Genomic DNA, 16,480 nt, shown 5'->3' with positions numbered 1-16,480 from the left:
ATCTAGCCATCCATCCATCCATGTTTCCTTTCTTCCCTCCCTCCCTCTCTTCTTCCCTCCTTCCCTTCTTCTCTTCTTTCCTTCATTCACTGCTTCCATCTATCCATCCATCCATCCACCCATCCATGTTTCTTCCTTCCCTCCCTCCCTCCCTCGTAATGTTTCCTCAAAACCAAAATAGCATTTCCCCCTCTCCTTCTTTGCCTGTTACATATTCTCACACACCCCCACCCCACACACACACTCTCTGCTACACCATCTCTGCAAGGAAGATGGGCAGCCATCCCAGCGGAGAAGGAATCTCGGCGTTCGTTGTGTCCGTCCGAGTGTGTGCAGCAGTTGGTCGGGGGGTGGGTGGGTGGGTGGGGGTGGGGGCTTGAGAAACCACAGTGCCATTACATCATAGTGTGAACTGATCTTCCCAAGGGGATGGGGGTGGGGGTGGGAGGTTGTTTCTAGGCTTGGGAGGGGAGGTGGTGGTGGGGGGACGGAACGACGACTGATGTGCTGTGGCAGGGATGATAGGCGAGCCGGAGCAGAAGAGTCATCTGAGCACTCTAAAACCACTTAGCCAGACCATCCACAGCAGGGCAAGCTGACAGAATCCAAGTATGATCCTCACTCGCTGACGCCCTCCGAGAAGCCAGCCATGAGCAGCAAGGTCACCGCGGCCACCCCTCTCTCTTCCCCAGCCCCCCCTGCTGCCACCCTGAGCCCCCCATCTCCCCTGGGGGAGGAACAGGAGGTGGTCACCACCTTTTGCACCCTCCTCCCAAAGATGCCCCAATGGAAATTCTCCGGCCCGTCCGGCTTTCTCAGCCGCAGCCCGTCCAGTGCCAGCAAAGATCTCTCGGCATCGGTCAAAACCGGCAGTTTGGCAGAGGCCGAGGGTGTCACGGTGCCCTCATCGGCCTCGGGGTCAGGCCTGGCTGCCGTCCTCAGTGCTTGCGAACCGGTCTGTGCCACACCCTGCGGCAGGCTGAAAGGAGGGACGGCCGGGGGCAGGAAGACATCTCGGGCCCCGGGGCCCCGAGCCCCCGGGGAGGAGTGGAGCCGGAAAGGGAGTTTCATCAGTAAACCGGTCCAAGGTTGGCTGCATCCGGATGACAGAGTTTTAGGCCCCGGAGTCTCCTACATCGTCCGGGTGAGTCGCCTTTTGTCTTTTCCAATGATCAAATGAAGCAGCTGAGCTATCTTGGCTTGGTGAGGCCTGCGGTCTATTTAATGTTTGTTTGGGGTTCTGCGGATTTTGGGGTAGGCTTGCCACATTTAGCAAGTAGGTCTACCGAGTAGATGGCCCCAAATCTAGTCCTGTCCGTCAATCCCTAAACGGGAAGCGTTTGGCCTTTGATTTAGTGTAATTATTTTACTGCTTTCTACACTTCCTGTTATTTATTTATTTATTTATTTATTTATTTATTTATTTATTTATTTATTTATTTATTCATTCATTCATTTATTTATTTATTTAAATTTATATACTGCCCTTCTCCTGAAGGACTCAGGGCGGTGAACAGCCGAAATTAAGATACATATAATATAAAAGTTAAAAATAACTAAAATAAATTAAATCGATTAACTATTCAGGTGGGCTTTTGGTGACACGATGCCCTCTCCATCTCTCCGAGATCGTTGGAAATGGCTCTTTGCAGATGCTCAGAGGCAATCTGGGATATAGTTTTTCCTCCACTTTTGGGCCCCTGAAATGTGAAAATTTGTTCTCACGGGTTCCAGGCAGGAGGGAATAGAATGAATACTCTGAGCAATATTCAAATTCAGAATATTCTGAGCGTATTCAAACTCCAGACCTTCTGGTTAGGAGCTGATCCCATTGTCCCGTCATTGTTTTGGTTGGTGTTTTGGCCTGGAATGGAATGAGAAGCGGAATATAAACCTACTTGCAATCATCTTGAACAGATCGGTGTTAAGAAGTAAGGGGGAGGGGGCATCTATAGATTTTGATGGTGCTGAATACAGGATAGGAAGCCTATCTCAGTTTCCCTTTGAGTTATGGATTCCAAGATCGCTTGTTTGCATCTTCAAGAGTTATTTTGGAAACTGGGAGGATTGGGTAGACCAATTAGAGTGTGGGGTGTGTGTGTGTGTGTGATATTGGGTAACCTTGAAGGAGAAAGGATCATTAGCCTGACACTGAGGTGGCTCAGTGGCTAAGACACTGAGCTTGTCGATCAGAAAGATTGGCAGTTCGGCGGTTCGAATCCCTAGTACAGATCTCCTGCGTGAGCAGGGGGTTGGACTAGATGACCTCCAAGGTCCCTTCCAACCATGCTACTGTTAAAATTTGCAGACCACTCTGTAAACTGTAAATAAACTCCTTAGTAAGGCCACACCTGGAATTCTGCATCCAGTTTTGGTCACCACATGACAAAAAAGACGTTGAGACTTTGGAAAAAAGTGCAGAAAAGTGGAACTAAGATGAATAAAGGCTTGGAGACTAAAACATATGAAGAACAGTTGCAGGATTTGAGTTCGACTAGTCTAGAGAAAAGAAGGACTAAGGGTGATATGATAGCAGTACTCCAGTATTTGAGAGGCTGCCACAAAGAAGAGGGGGTCAATTTATTTTCCAAAGCATCAGATAAGAAACAATGGATGTAAATAAACTAACCAAGGAGAGAAGCAACCTGGAATTAAGGAGGAACTTCCTAACAGTGAGGACAATTAACCACTGGAACAGCTTGCCTCTTGAAGTTGTGGGTGCTTCATTGCTGGAGGTTTTTAAATAGAGACTAGAAAGCCACTTGTCTCAAATGGTATAGGACCGTGATGGCGAACCTATGGCACGCATGCCACAGGCAGCACACGGAGCCATGTCGCCTGGCACGCCAGCTTAGCTCCGGGAGACTCTGGAGGCTGGGGACAGCAAAAAACATCACTTCCTGTCCAACTGGAAGTTGGGAAATGGGCCGTTTCAGGCCTCCGAGGGAGTGGGGAAGGCTGTTTTCGCCCTCCCCAGATGCATAGAGAGGATCTGGAGCCAGGTGAGAAAGAAAAACGGGTCATCACATGCCAAGAGCGGGGGGGGGGGCGTGTGCATGCACAGGGCGGGCCACATAGAAATATGGGTGTGGCCACGCATGCGCGCAAACCTCCCCTGCCCCCCCCCCCACTCGTGGCAAGTGATGGCAGAAAGGTTAGCCATCACTGGTATAGGATCTCCCGCTTGAGTAAATGGTTGGACTAGAAGACCTCCAAGATCCCTTCCAGCTGTATTCTGATTAATCATAAAGGCAAGGTCAGAAAGCAGGGCTAAAATGTGAATAAAAGAGAATCGTGTGACAGTCTCCTCATGCCTCGCTTGGAAAGAACATCTTTAAATCAATTAGCAGATGGAATTGCACAGCTAACCCCTTGTTCTTAATTAATTTAAGGGTAATTTATGTTGACAGTTAAATTGGGCTAGTAAACCTTCAGAGTTCTCTTCACTTCTTCATCTGGCCTGGCTCAGGAAGAGATTATCAATCATTCCTTGTTCAATAAGATTTCAAGAAAGAACGCGCCGAAGTGTTCCTGGTTCCTTCACCAGCTGGACAGCGAAATCCTCCGCGCACAGCACACGTTGACATCACAACAGCAAAACAAAACAATTTGTGGTCAGAGTTGGTCATTGGCTAGCTTGGGATCTAAAAGGGTCATGTGTTGGCAGTTGAATTATACGTCATCCAATCTAGTAGATTCTAAGTGTTCACTCCTCCATTTATTTACATGGGTTTAATCCCAACAAAGTAAATATTTAAGTTTAATTTAGTGTAAGGTTCTGGAGAAGATATTCTCCGGTCTTCTTCCAGAAAAAGTACAGAGAGAGATTTAGATGGGTCCCTTGCTTGTGAATGTACTCGGCTGTGAACTACAAATCGGTGCCGATAGACTGCAAAAATATATATTATAACCAAACTGCTTTGTTTTAAACATTTGCAGACAATAATATGTGGTATATGTGGTACCTTGCTCAATAGTAGTAACTGTGAGAGGAATCTTGGAGTCCTAGTGGGCAACCAGTGTGCAGCAGCTGTCAAAAAAGCCAACACAGTTCTGGGCTGCATAAACAGAGGAATAGAATCAAGATCATGTGAAGTGTTAATACCACTTTATAATGCCTTGGTAAGGCATTTGGAATACTGCATTCAGTTTTGGTTGTCACGATGTAAAAAAGTTGTTGAGACTCTAGAAAGAGTGCAGAGAAGAGCAATAAAGATGATTAGGGGACTGGAGGCTAAAACTTATGAAGAACGGTTGCAGGAACTGGGTATGTCTAGTTTGATGAAGAGAAGGACTAGGGGAGACATGATAGCAGTGTTTTAATATCTCAGGGGAGTCAAACTATTCTTCAAAGCACCTGAGGGCAGGACAAGAAGCAATGGGTGGAAACTAATCAAGGAGAGAAGCAATTTAGAACTAAGGAGAAATTTCCTGACAGTGAGAACCATTAATCAGTGGAACAACTTGCCTCCAGAAGTTGCGAATGCTCCAACACTGGAAATTTTTAAGAAGATGTTGGATAACCATTTGTCTGAAGTGATGTAGGGTTTCCTGCCTGGGCAGGGGGTTGGACTAGAAGACCTCCAAGGTCCCTTCCAACTCTGTTATTCCATTCTATTCTAATAACATAGTGAAACCATCTGCATTGCACTCAGGAATTTATACTTCTTTTTTTAATAACATAAGAATAACTTAAAATGCTCTACCTGGTATTCTTTATTAATGTTATATCCAGTGGTGGGATTCAAGTAATTTAACAACCGGTTCTCTGCCCTAATGATTTCTTCCAATAACCACTTTGCCAAACTGCTCAGAAAGTTAACAACTGGTTCTCCTGAAGTGGTGCGAACTGGCTGAATCCCACCGCTGGATACGGTACTCTCTCGCGTGTGTGCTTCCATGCTGTAGTTGATGATTGATTGCCTGACTTTGCCTAGTACATGTATGTATATATTCCTTGTAGATAAACCATTATTTGAAAGGCCTCTGTTTACTGTATTTTGCTCCTGGGTTGTCTAAAAATAGTCACACTGTGCGCACTCTGACACACTACATTTGTTAAGTTAGTAACATGGTTGTTAAGTGAATCTGAATTCCCCATTGACTTCACTTGTGAGAAGGTCGCAAAAGGGGATCCCATGACTTCAGGACACTGCAACCGTCATAAATATGATTCAGTTGCCAAGCATCTGAATTTTGATCAAGTGACTATGGGGATATTGCAACGGTTGTAAGTGTGAAAAAGGTTCATAAGTCACTTTTTTCAGCACCGTTGTAGATTCAAACAGTCACTAAACAAAGTATTGTAAGTTAAGGTCTACCTGTATTAGTGAGATGGGCAATCACAGAAATCCAGTAAACAAGCAAAGAAACAAAAAACAAATAAGATTTTGACTTAAAGAAACTAAAAACTGCAGGAATAGTAGTAGTATCTGTAGCAGAGGTTCTCCAAACATGGCGACTTTAAGACTTGTGGACTTCAATTCCCAGAATTCCCTAGCCACTCTTGCTGGCTGAGGAATTCTGGGAGTTGAAGTTCACAAGTTTTTAAAGTGGCCAAGTTTGGAGATGCCTGATCTGTAGTACAGAGAATAAAAACTTAAGATGTGAAACATTAAAATTCTTTTCTTATGAACAGTGGCAAGATGAGATTACTTAACAATCAAAATGCACAAAAGGGGTTTCATTTCAGTTCTGGTTTAATAGAGTTGGGACTTTGCCTCTGTATAAAAATGATTTATAAATTACTGTAAAGCCATTAGGTGCAAAACAATAGAGGGCATTGACTGCAGATTGGCAGAGCTTCAGTTCCTTCTTGAAGAGTTCAATATGACTAGACCTCAGCACTAAAATCATTTTGAAAACTTTGGGAAGAATGAATTGCATTGGAAAAAAAAGGTAAATATTTTTTGAAGTTATTGTGTGGGGAAAATATCAGTATTTGTGTGTGTGTGTGTGTGTATGTATGTGTGTATACATATACATATACATACCAGGGGTGGGTTCTACTTACCATTACTACCAGTTCACATCGTGCCCACACACGCGCTCTTTTGCACATGCATGGAAGCTTCTGCGCAAGGGTCGGTCCTCTCGCCCCTCCTGTTCAACATTTATGTGAAGCCGCTGGGTGAGATCATCCGTGGTTTTAGGGTGAAGTGCCATCTGTACGCTGATGATACTCAGCTGTACATCCCCACCCCAAACCACCCCAACGATGCCCTTGATGTGATGTCTCGCTGCCTGGAGGCCGTGCGGGTCTGGATGGGGAGGAACAGGCTCAGACTCAACCCCTCCAAGACTGAGTGGCTGTGGCTTCCGGCGCCCCGATAGAGTCAGCAGGTGCCATCGCTGACTATTGGGGGTGAATCTTTGCCCCCCACGGAGAGGGCTCGCAATCTGGGTGTCTTCCTGGACGCGCGGCTGTCTTTAGAAGAGCATATGACGGCCGTGGCCAGGGGGGCCTTTTATCAGGTTCGCCTGATTCGCCAGTTGCAGCCCTTTCTGGATCGGGACGCCCTGCGCATGGTCACTCATGCCCTTGTTACTTCCCGGTTGGACTATTGTAATGCTCTCTACATGGGGCTCCCCTTGAAGAGCACTCGGAGGCTCCAACTGGTCCAGAATGCGGCCGCACGGGTGGTTATGGGCGCAACCCGTTGTGCCCATGTGACACCCCTCCTGCGCGAGTTGCACTGGCTCCCAGTGGTCTTCCGGGTGCGATTCAAGGTGTTGGTTACCACCTTTAAAGCGCTCCATGGCATAGGACCCGGGTACCTCCGAGACCGTCTTCTGCCACCAATAGCTTCCCACCGACCAGTTTGCTCCCACAGAGAGGGTCTCCTCAGGGTGCCTTCGGCCAAGTTATGTCGGCTGGCGACACCCAGGGGGAGGGCCTTCTCTGTGGGAGCCCCAGCCCTGTGGAACGAACTGCCCCCGAAAATTCGTAAGATCTCCGACCTCCGGGTGTTTTGCTGTGCGCTGAAGACCCTGTTGTTCCGCCAGGCCGGACTATCAACACAATAGTTTTAAATTGGGGTATTTAAATTTTTTGGGGTTTTAAATTTGAGCCAATTTATTTAATTATTTTAAATTTTACATTGTTGTTTTGTCTGTGTTTTTAAATAGGCTGTACACCGCCCTGAGTCCTTCGGGAGAAGGGTGGTATAGAAATAAAATAATAATAATAATAATAATAATAATAATAATAATAATAATAATTATTATTATTATTATTATTATTATTATTATTATTATTATTATTATTATTATTATCTTTGATGACATCCGAGTCAGTGGGTGGAACCTCCCACAGGTTTTACTACCGGTTCTTGCAAACCGGCCCGAACCAGGGGCAACTTACCACTGATACATACACACATACATCAGTGGTGGGATTCAAATTTTTTTACTACCGGTTCTGTGGGCGTGACTTGGTGGGCATGGCATGGTTTGGTGGGTGTGGCAGGGGAAGGAGACTGCAAAATCTCCATTCCCTCTCCATTCCAGGGGAAGGTTACTGCAAAATCCCCATTTCCTCCCAATCAGCTGGGACTCGGGAGGCAGAGAATAGATGGGGGTGGGGCCAGTCAGAGATGGTATTTACCGGTTCTCCGAACTACTCAAAATTTCCGCTACCGGTTCTCCAGAAGTGGTCAGAACCTGCTGAAACCCACCTCTGACATACATACATACATATTTGGGGATCAGCAAGGTTTCATTTATTGAGAAATAGTTTGGCCTAATGGTCAAGGCACCAGATTAAAAAGCAGGAGATGATGAATTCTAGTCCCACTTTAGGCATGAAAGCTGTCTGGGTGACTTTGGGCTAATAACCAGGAGACGGTGAGTTCTAGTCAGCGGTGGGTTCTACTTACCTTTACTACCGGTTCGCAATGGGAGCACGTGTGCAGAAGCTTCTGCACATGTGCAGATTGTCAATTATGATGTCCAGGCGGGTGGGTGGAGCCTCCTGCCACTTTTACTACCAGTTTCTAAAGTACTGGAGAGAACCGGGAGCAACCCACCACTGGTTCTAATCCAGTGGTGGGTTGCTCCCGGTTCGCACCGGTTCGCAAGAACCGGTAGTAAAAATTTGTAGTAATTCGGAGAACTGGTAATAACATTGGCTGGCCACGCCCCTGAACTGGTCCCCGGCCCGGTCGCCGCTCGCTTACCCCGCCCACCTCATCAGAGGCTTTTTTTTTTTTTTACTTTTAAAAATATTTTTTCTACAACCTCTTCGGCCGAAAAAATGCTTTTAAAAGTAAAAAAAAAGCCTCTGATGATCACGCGGCTCAGCTGGGATCGTCAGAGCCTTTTAAAAGCATTTTTTCTACAACCTCTTCGGCTGAAGAGATTGTAGGGGGAAAAAATGCCTTTAAAAGCCTCTGGCGATCCCAGCTGAGTTGCCTGATCGTCAGAGGCTTTTAAAATCATTTTTTTCTGCAACCTCTTGAGGTTGTAGAAAAAATGCTTTTAAAAGTAAAAAAAAAAAAAGTTGGCCATGCCCACCCACTCACATTACCCCCACCAAGCCACACCCACAAAATAAGCCACGCCCACAGAACCGGTAGTAAAAAATTTTAGAACCCACCCCTGTTCTAATCCCATATTAGGCATGAAAGCTGGCTGGGTGACTTTGGGTCAATAACCAGGATCTGTGAGTTCTAGTCCCACATTAGGCATGAAAGCTGGCTGAGTGACTTTGGGCCCATCACCAGGAGACTGTGAATTCTAGGCCCACTTTACTACTTTAGTCATGAAGGCAGATTGCCGAGAGCCCAAAATGTGGACACATCATTGGAACTTCAAAACTAGGTCATAAGTAACTTTAGGTGGGGGGTCCAGGATGTTGCTGGTTGCCATCGTAGGTTTGAATGATGCTAAGCGACGATTGTACATCGAGGACTATCTGAAAATGGCAGGTCTTCTGCTATATATTCAGATCATCCCTTCAAATTTTTTGAGAGGCTTTTCCACCTGGGACCCCTCAAAATGGTTCTTGGGGAAGGGTCTTTTCAACCAACAATCACCATTTTATGGAATTTTCTCGGTTTGCTCCTTTTTTTTTTTTTAATTTGATTTATATGCTGCCCTTCTCCGGAGACTCAGGGCGGCTTATAATGTGTTAAGCAATAGCCTTCATACTTTTGCATATTTTATACAAAGTCAGCTTATTGCCCCCACAAACTGGGTCCTCATTTTACCTACTTTAGAAAGGATGGAAGGCTGAGTCAACCTTGAGCCTGGTGAGATTCGAACTTATTTGTAATTGCAGACAGTTGGTGTTAATCACAATGCTATCAGTCTGCTGAGCCACCAGCAGACTGTGTCTTCTAAGAAGATATTAAATCTTTCAAGCTTTCCCCTGGTTTCCCTGGATATTTTACAACTGTGGTTCTAAACTTCAAAGCCATCTATTGTTTTTGTTTATCATTTGTTATGATGTTTTCCTGCTTTTCGAGGAAATCTTAACATTTTACTGATGATGTTGACACTGATTTACATTGCTCATTTGGCTGGGATCAAGCAGAACGGATAAATAAATACTGTAAAAAAAAAATGGAATACAAAATAAAGCAGATTGCAGCCCTGGGAAAACAAAAGCTGATGATTTGTAAGGTTTTTATTTTGTTTGCCGTGAATTGCAAAACAGTTTTAAAGCTTCCCTGTGACAGCTGCTGAATTGTGAAAGGAGGACACAACCTGCCTTGCTAATTCCCAGCAATCACACTGGGGTGCTATGTAGCTCTGAAATTCGATTGAGGAAATCAGGGATTAAACCTTAATAGCAAAAATGTTAGACCAGCTTGAAGCTCAGGCTATATTTACTCATTATGACAAACTGTGCAGACCGACAATTGAAAACAAAGGATTTTAATTTTTATCTTCATTGCTTGGCAAAATCAGCTGACCACCATTAAACCAGGATTTCATCCTAGGGTGCACCCATGGGCTATGCAACAGAACTGAGCTAGGTTAGTGTTTCTCGACCTTGGCCATCATAAGATTGGTGGGCTTCAACTCCCAGAATTCCCTAGCCAGCATCCTGGGAGTTGAAAAACTACACAATATAACTAGGGAATTCTGGGAGCTGAAGTCCACCAATCTTATGATGGCCAAGGTCGAGAATTAAGTAAAAAAGAAAAGAAAATTGAAACAATATATGATTATGATTTTTAAACAAAAATTACTTAATTGGTGTTATATAAATGGCATGGTTTAATAGATAGAATTTGGGATAATTGGGAAATTGCATTAAATAGCATTATTTGAATTAAGAACTATGTTTAAATGTTAAATTACTATATTTTTAAGATTAAAGATAAGATTTAAATTCGATAAAGTAATTATGGAATAAAGATTTAATGTGCATTATGAAGTATAAATATGTTTGAAATGTATTGAAATGTATTATGAGTTATTAATTGAATTAAGATTTAAGGTGGGTTAATAGAAGGGTAACTGTTTGGATTAAGTAAATATGTGTTAATTTTTTTTAAGATGGTATTAGTTGAATATGTGATTTAAGATTAAAAAATAAGTGTTATGGCAAAATAGAATAGATAAAATTTTGTTAAAGATGACAAAAAATTGAACAAATTGATGACCGGATCAAAGCTCTGTTCTGAAAAGATGTAATTTGTATGTTTGGAAAAAAAATAAAAAACTTTTTGCAAAAAAAAAAAAAAAACCCTAGGGAATTCTGGGAGTTGAAGTCCACCTGTCTTAAAGTTGTCAAGGTTGAGAAACATGGAACTAGATGCTTGAAGGCTAAAAGCTATTTTTTCCCAATCTTATGTGCCATGTTTTTTGAAACTCTAATTCCCAGAATTCCACCCAGCAAAAATAGTGCGGGTGGGAATTCTGGGATTTCTTTATCTGGAGGTATCATTTTGGAAAAGTTGTTTTAGATATTGAAGCTGTTGAAACTACAGGTAGTCTTCAACTTACAACAGTTTGGTTAGAGACCATTCAAAGTTAGAACAGCAGGGAAAAAAGTGACTTATGACCGTTTTTCACACTTATGACCGTAGCAGCATCCCCATGGTCACGTGATTTACATTCAGATGCGTCTGAATGACTCACTGACTCACATTTTAGACAGTTTCAGTGTCCTGGAGTCATGTGATCCCCTCACATGAGGGAATGGGGATTCTGCAGTATCCTTCCCCTGGATTGGGGAGGGAATGGAGATTTTATAGTATCCTTCCCCTGCCACGTCCACCAAGTCACGCCCACCAAGCCATGCCATGCCCACCAAGCCACGCCCACAGAACCGGTAGTAAAAAAATTTGAAACCCATCACTGCTGGGTACATGGGTACATGTACCTCCATGACAAGGTACGTGGAGAAATGTGGGACCAGATTAGCTGTTCCAACAAAATTAATGCTTGTGGATTTACTTTTGTCTTTTCTTTCTTTCTCCCAGTATATGGGTTGTATTGAGATCCTGCGATCAATGAGATCTTTGGATTTTAACACCCGGACACAAGTCACCAAGTAGGTACCCATTTTCTATCTTCTTCTTTCTTTTCTGGGTTCTTGGTCTTCTCTGATCTTCTCTTGGTCTTCTCTGATCTCTTCCTGCAGATGTTTCGTTACCAGGTTAATCCCAAAGGTGATTTTTTTTCCAAGAGGCAACTAGACTTTCTGTTTTTTCTTTGAAGACGTTTCGCTTCTCATCCAAGAAGCTTCTCCAGAGCCTCCAGAAGCTCCAGAAGAAGCTTCTTGGATGAGAAGCGAAACGTCTCCAAAGAAAAAAACAGGAAGTCCAGTTGCCTCTTGAAAAAGCAACTTTGGGACAACGATGACCTGGATGACTGAGAATCTCCATAGACAGCTAGCAGGTTAGGTAACCTCGTTGGCACATGAAAGAATAGAATTTGCGTGGCTGCTTAAATGTGGTCCCTTGTCTTACCAGCCTTGACTGTTTCTACCGATAGAGATTGTCCTCAATTTACAACCTTTTGTTTAGTGACCGTTCGAAGTTACAACGGCATTGAAAAAAAGGGACTTTATGACCATTTTTTTCACACTTTCGACCGTTGCAGTATATCCCCACGTTCACGTGATCAAAATTCGGATGCTTGGCAATGGATTCATATTGATCACTTTTTGCAGTCTCCTGGGGTCGTGTGATCCCCTTTTGGGATCTTTGGACAAGCAAAGAGAGCCCATTCACTTAACAAGTGTGTTACTAACTGAAAAATGGCAGTGTTGCTGACTTAACAACTGCAAGTGATTTGCTTAATGACTGTGGCAAGAATGGGGCAAAACTGTGGTTAAATGGGACTAAGCTCACTTAAAAGGGACGCGGTGGCTCAGTGGCTAAGACGCTGAGCTTGTTGATTGAAAGGTCGGCAGTTCAGCAGTTCGGATCCCTAGCGCCGCATAACAGGGTGAGCTCCCGTTACTTGTCCCAGCTTCTGTCAACCTAGCAGTTCGAAAGCACATAAAAAATGCAAGTAGAAAAATAGGGACCACCTTTGGTGAGAAGGTAACAGTGTTCCGTGTGCCTTTGGCGTGTAGTCATGCTGGCCACATGACCATGGAGACGTCTTTGGACAGCGCTGGCTTTTCATCTTAGAAATGGAGATGAGCACTGCCCCCTAGAGTCGGGAACGACTAGCACATATGTGCGAGGGGAACCTTTACCTTTACCTAAGCTCACTTAACAACTGTCTCCCTTAGCAACATAAATGTCTGGTTCAATTGTTGTAAGTTGTAAGTTGAGGACTACCTGTAATAAATAATATATTAGACAGTTTAGGATTGAATTTATGGGTCCTTTAGGTCGTCTGAACATCTATGTCTATGTTCCATTATTAGGCTGGGTGACATTATCCATGGCATGGGGAAGTGAATCCGCTGATTGTTTATAGGTAATCCCCAATTTACAAATCACAGTTGGGACCACAATTCTCATTGCTGAGCAAGGCTGTTGTTAAGTGAGTAGCATCTGATTTTAAAGAATCACCGAATCAAGGGCTGGAAGCAGTGGTGGGATTCTACCGGTTCGGACCGGTTCGGGCGAATCGTTAGCTCCGACTTTCAGCCATGAGCGAACCGGTTCTCTCTTTCTTTGAAATGGGCCTGCCTGCCTGCCCCTCTGTTATACTCAGCTATATTTCTGCTTCTGAAGCCCAGCTGATCGGCACGGCGGAGTGGATTGCCGCTCCTCAGCTGTTTTCCTTGCTCTCAGCAACGCAGAAGTTCAGTTTTCTGCAAACTGTGCACGCGCACGCACCGTGCGTTTGGCGCGAGCGCTCAGCAAACCAATTGTTAAACCGGTAGGATCCCACCACTGGATGGAAGGGACCTTGGAGGTCTTCTAGTCCAACCCCCTGCCCATTGCAGGAGACCTGATACCATCCCAGATATATGGTTGTCCAATCTTTCCTTGAAAGCCTTCAACAATGGAGCCTCCGCAACTTTTGGATCTTTTTTAAAAATCTTTTTTGCCATGATTGTGAAGGGAATTATAATAGTGGTTAAGTGAATCATATGGACATTAAGCGAACCTAACTTTCCCCATTGACTTTGCTTTTCTGAAGCTGACTGGGAAAGTCGCAAAAGGGGATGACCCCAGTGTCAATCCTGAAGCTGGCCTAACAGTGGCCATTTTTTCCTGGTTGCTTTCCTCTAAGGAGGTTTCTCTTCCCATTGCTTCAGGGCTGGCACAGCCTGAATAGCTGGGGTTTGTAGCCTAAATAAAATTCTTTCCCCTGGGAGTCAAGGACGTTCGTGCAGGTGTTCGAAAGGTGGAGACTGGGGTCACCTAGCAACTGGACTACATGCTGATTGGACCATGTGACTGGACACTCTGGGGGGGAAGTGACAAAGTTTTACTTTTAATTGGGTGTAAAACCAGCGGGAACGTAGAGCTGGTTTTCCACCAAGTCTGTGCCAATTTGATATGTCCCAATAAAATGGACTCCAGAGGATGGTAGAGGACAGGAAGGTCTGGAGGAACGTTGTCCGTGGGGTTGCGATAGGTCGGACACGACTTTGCAACACAACAACAACAATCTGGGATGGAAAAACCTAGTTGGTCACTAAACTAGAATTTCCTATAAGAGATAGTTGCTTGAACTTAACGGCAAGTTATTTCATGCTAGCTTTATTATTACGAGCCGTGGTGGCAAAGTGGTTAGAATGCAGTATTGTAGGCTACTTCTGCTGACTGCCAGCTGCCAGAGTCTCACTGGCTCAAGGTGGGCTCAGCCTTCCATGGTCAGTAAAATGAGGACCCCGATTGTTGGGGGCCATAGGCTGATTCTGTAAACTGCTTAGAGAGGGCTGTAAAGCACTGTGAAGCGGTATATAAGTGCTAGTGCGATCACAAGAGTCAGCAGATTGTGGGAAAGATTTTGTTTGACAGAGAATGAGGAGAGCTGCTGTCAGTTTCTGGACTCACCAGGTGAGCCTCTCTTGCCTCACCTGCAGAAATCTTCCTATTCAGGGTCCCCAAAATTTGATTAGATCACACGGGTGTCAAACTCGCAGCGTCATGTTGCTGTCACGTGATGGTTTCGCGATGATTTTCCCCTTCGTGGAGCTGGGGTGTGTGTTTGGCCTGCGCATGACACATCTGGCCCATGGGCCGCCAGTTTGACACACCTGAATAAGGGGAACCTTTTCTTTTTTCTTAAGGGTTATTGGGGATGTGACCGATGAAATAATAAATAAATAAATAAATAAATAAATTTATTTCTATACCGCCCTTCTCCCGAAGGACTCAGGGCGGTGTACAGCCAATTTAAAAACACAAGACACAACAATAATTAAAAATTAAAATAATTAAATAGATTTGGCCGATTTAAAACCCTAAAAATTAAAATACCCCAATTTAAAATTATTATATTGACAGCCCTGCCTGGCGGAACAACAGGGTCTTCAATGCGCAACGAAACACCCGGAGGTTGGAGATCTTACGTATTTCCGGGGGCAATTCATTCCACAGGGCTGGGGCTCCCACAGAGAAGGCCCTCCCCCTGGGTGTCGCCAGCCAACATAACTTGGCTGATGGCACCCTGAGGAGACCCTCTCTGTGGGAACGGACTGGTCGGTGGGAGGCTATTGGTGGCAGAAGACAGTCTCGAAGGTACCCGGGTCCTATGCCTATAATGACCTCATAGGTGGGGAAAGACCAATATTGAGCCATTGGAGCAGGTGTTGTGGTCCGCCAGCAGCCTGCGGAGCTGGCAGCGGGAGTCGGACAGCGATGAGGCTGAGGAAGAACATGGGCCAGTCCTGGAGGCTGGGGAAGGCCCGGATGAGGGCTCTGCGTCGGAGCAGAGATAGGGGCCAGGGCCATCAGGGAGAGATGTGTGGACTCCGGAGCCTCCAGAGGCTGACAGTAGAGAGGCAGAGGAACAGGAGGAGCCTGTTCCTAGTGCACGTATGAGAAGAGCTGCCAGAAGGCAAGAGCAGCTCAAGCAAAGAGGACAACTCGGGAGTAGGGCCAAGAGATGATTGGCCCCTCCCATAAGGCTTAAAAAACCAGCAACAGCTCTTGGTCTCTTTGCCGGAAAACAACCGTTGAGAGAATTGCTTCTTGTTTGGCTGTAGTTATTTCTTCTGTTCCTGAACTGTTGCCAAGAAAAGCCTTTGGCAGTTTGCCTAATTATCCCAAGGTCAGAGATAAACTAAAGACTGGTGTTTTGAGGACTTTGCTTTCATTTAATTTAGAATATGCTGAGAATGAGTTAATTCTCAGCTGTTTTAATAAAATCTGTTTGTTTTTTGGAACTGTTTTGCATTTAATATCAACTATGTGGGCCTGGGTCACAACAGCAGGGGTGAAATTCAGCAGGTTCTGGAGAACCGGTAGCAGAAATTTTGAGCAGTTCGGAGAACCGGCAAATACCACCTCTCGCCGGCCCCAGAGGTGGGGTGGGAATGGAGATTTTGCAATATCCTTCCCATAGGAGTGGGGAGGGAATGGGGATTTTGCAGTATCCTTCCCCTGCCATGCCTACAAAGCCACGCCCACCAAGCCATGCCACGCCCACAGAACCGGTAGTAAAAAAATTTGGATTTCACCACTGCATTGGAGGCAGGTGGGAGAGTTTCAAAGGGTAATCAGGTATCGCAGACATTTAAGGAAGGTATTTACTTCTGTCAGGGTAATGAAGATTTAAAGCTGACCAGCCTTTAAGACTGAGGATGAGTCAGCAGGGTTATTGCCCTTTAAGAAGCTGTCTATATAAGGGAGGCCATTAGAGGGTGTCTCTCTCTCCTCGTGTATCACTCTTCTTGTCACATGTATCTGCATTGTAGTTCTCCGTGTAGAGTTGAAGATTGATTGCTTGTCTGGTATGTGCCTACCATGTGTATGTCTGCATATAGAAGTCTTGTATATAAACCATTGTTTGTAAAACAAACCTCTGTCCTGTATTTTGCTCCTGGTTGGACTCAAAATAGTAGTCATGCTGTAAACACTCTGACAATTTCACCTGAATATTTGAAGCT

The 16,480-nt window shown here is 44.7% G+C and overlaps 1 protein-coding gene across 2 annotated transcripts in view; it reads left to right on the top strand.

The window, feature by feature from the left end:
• Positions 1 to 450: 450 nt before the first annotated feature.
• The window catches only part of SHC2 (SHC adaptor protein 2), a 61,172-nt gene continuing 45,142 nt past the window's right edge, over positions 451 to 16,480 (top strand). For both annotated transcript variants that reach the window (XM_087893657.1, XM_060681506.2), the window contains exons 1-2: positions 451 to 1,144; positions 11,436 to 11,506. In XM_087893657.1, the coding sequence (XP_087749783.1) occupies positions 650 to 1,144; positions 11,436 to 11,506 (566 nt within the window). In that variant the 5' untranslated portion in view covers positions 451 to 649. The remainder of the gene's footprint in view (positions 1,145 to 11,435; positions 11,507 to 16,480) is intronic.

The sequence above is a fragment of the Pantherophis guttatus genome, chromosome 1 (genome assembly GCF_059756535.1).
Source record: "Pantherophis guttatus breed Tessera chromosome 1, ASM5975653v1, whole genome shotgun sequence".
Taxonomy (NCBI): Eukaryota; Metazoa; Chordata; class Lepidosauria; order Squamata; family Colubridae; genus Pantherophis; species Pantherophis guttatus.
This window is presented reverse-complemented; position numbering and strand designations above follow the sequence as displayed.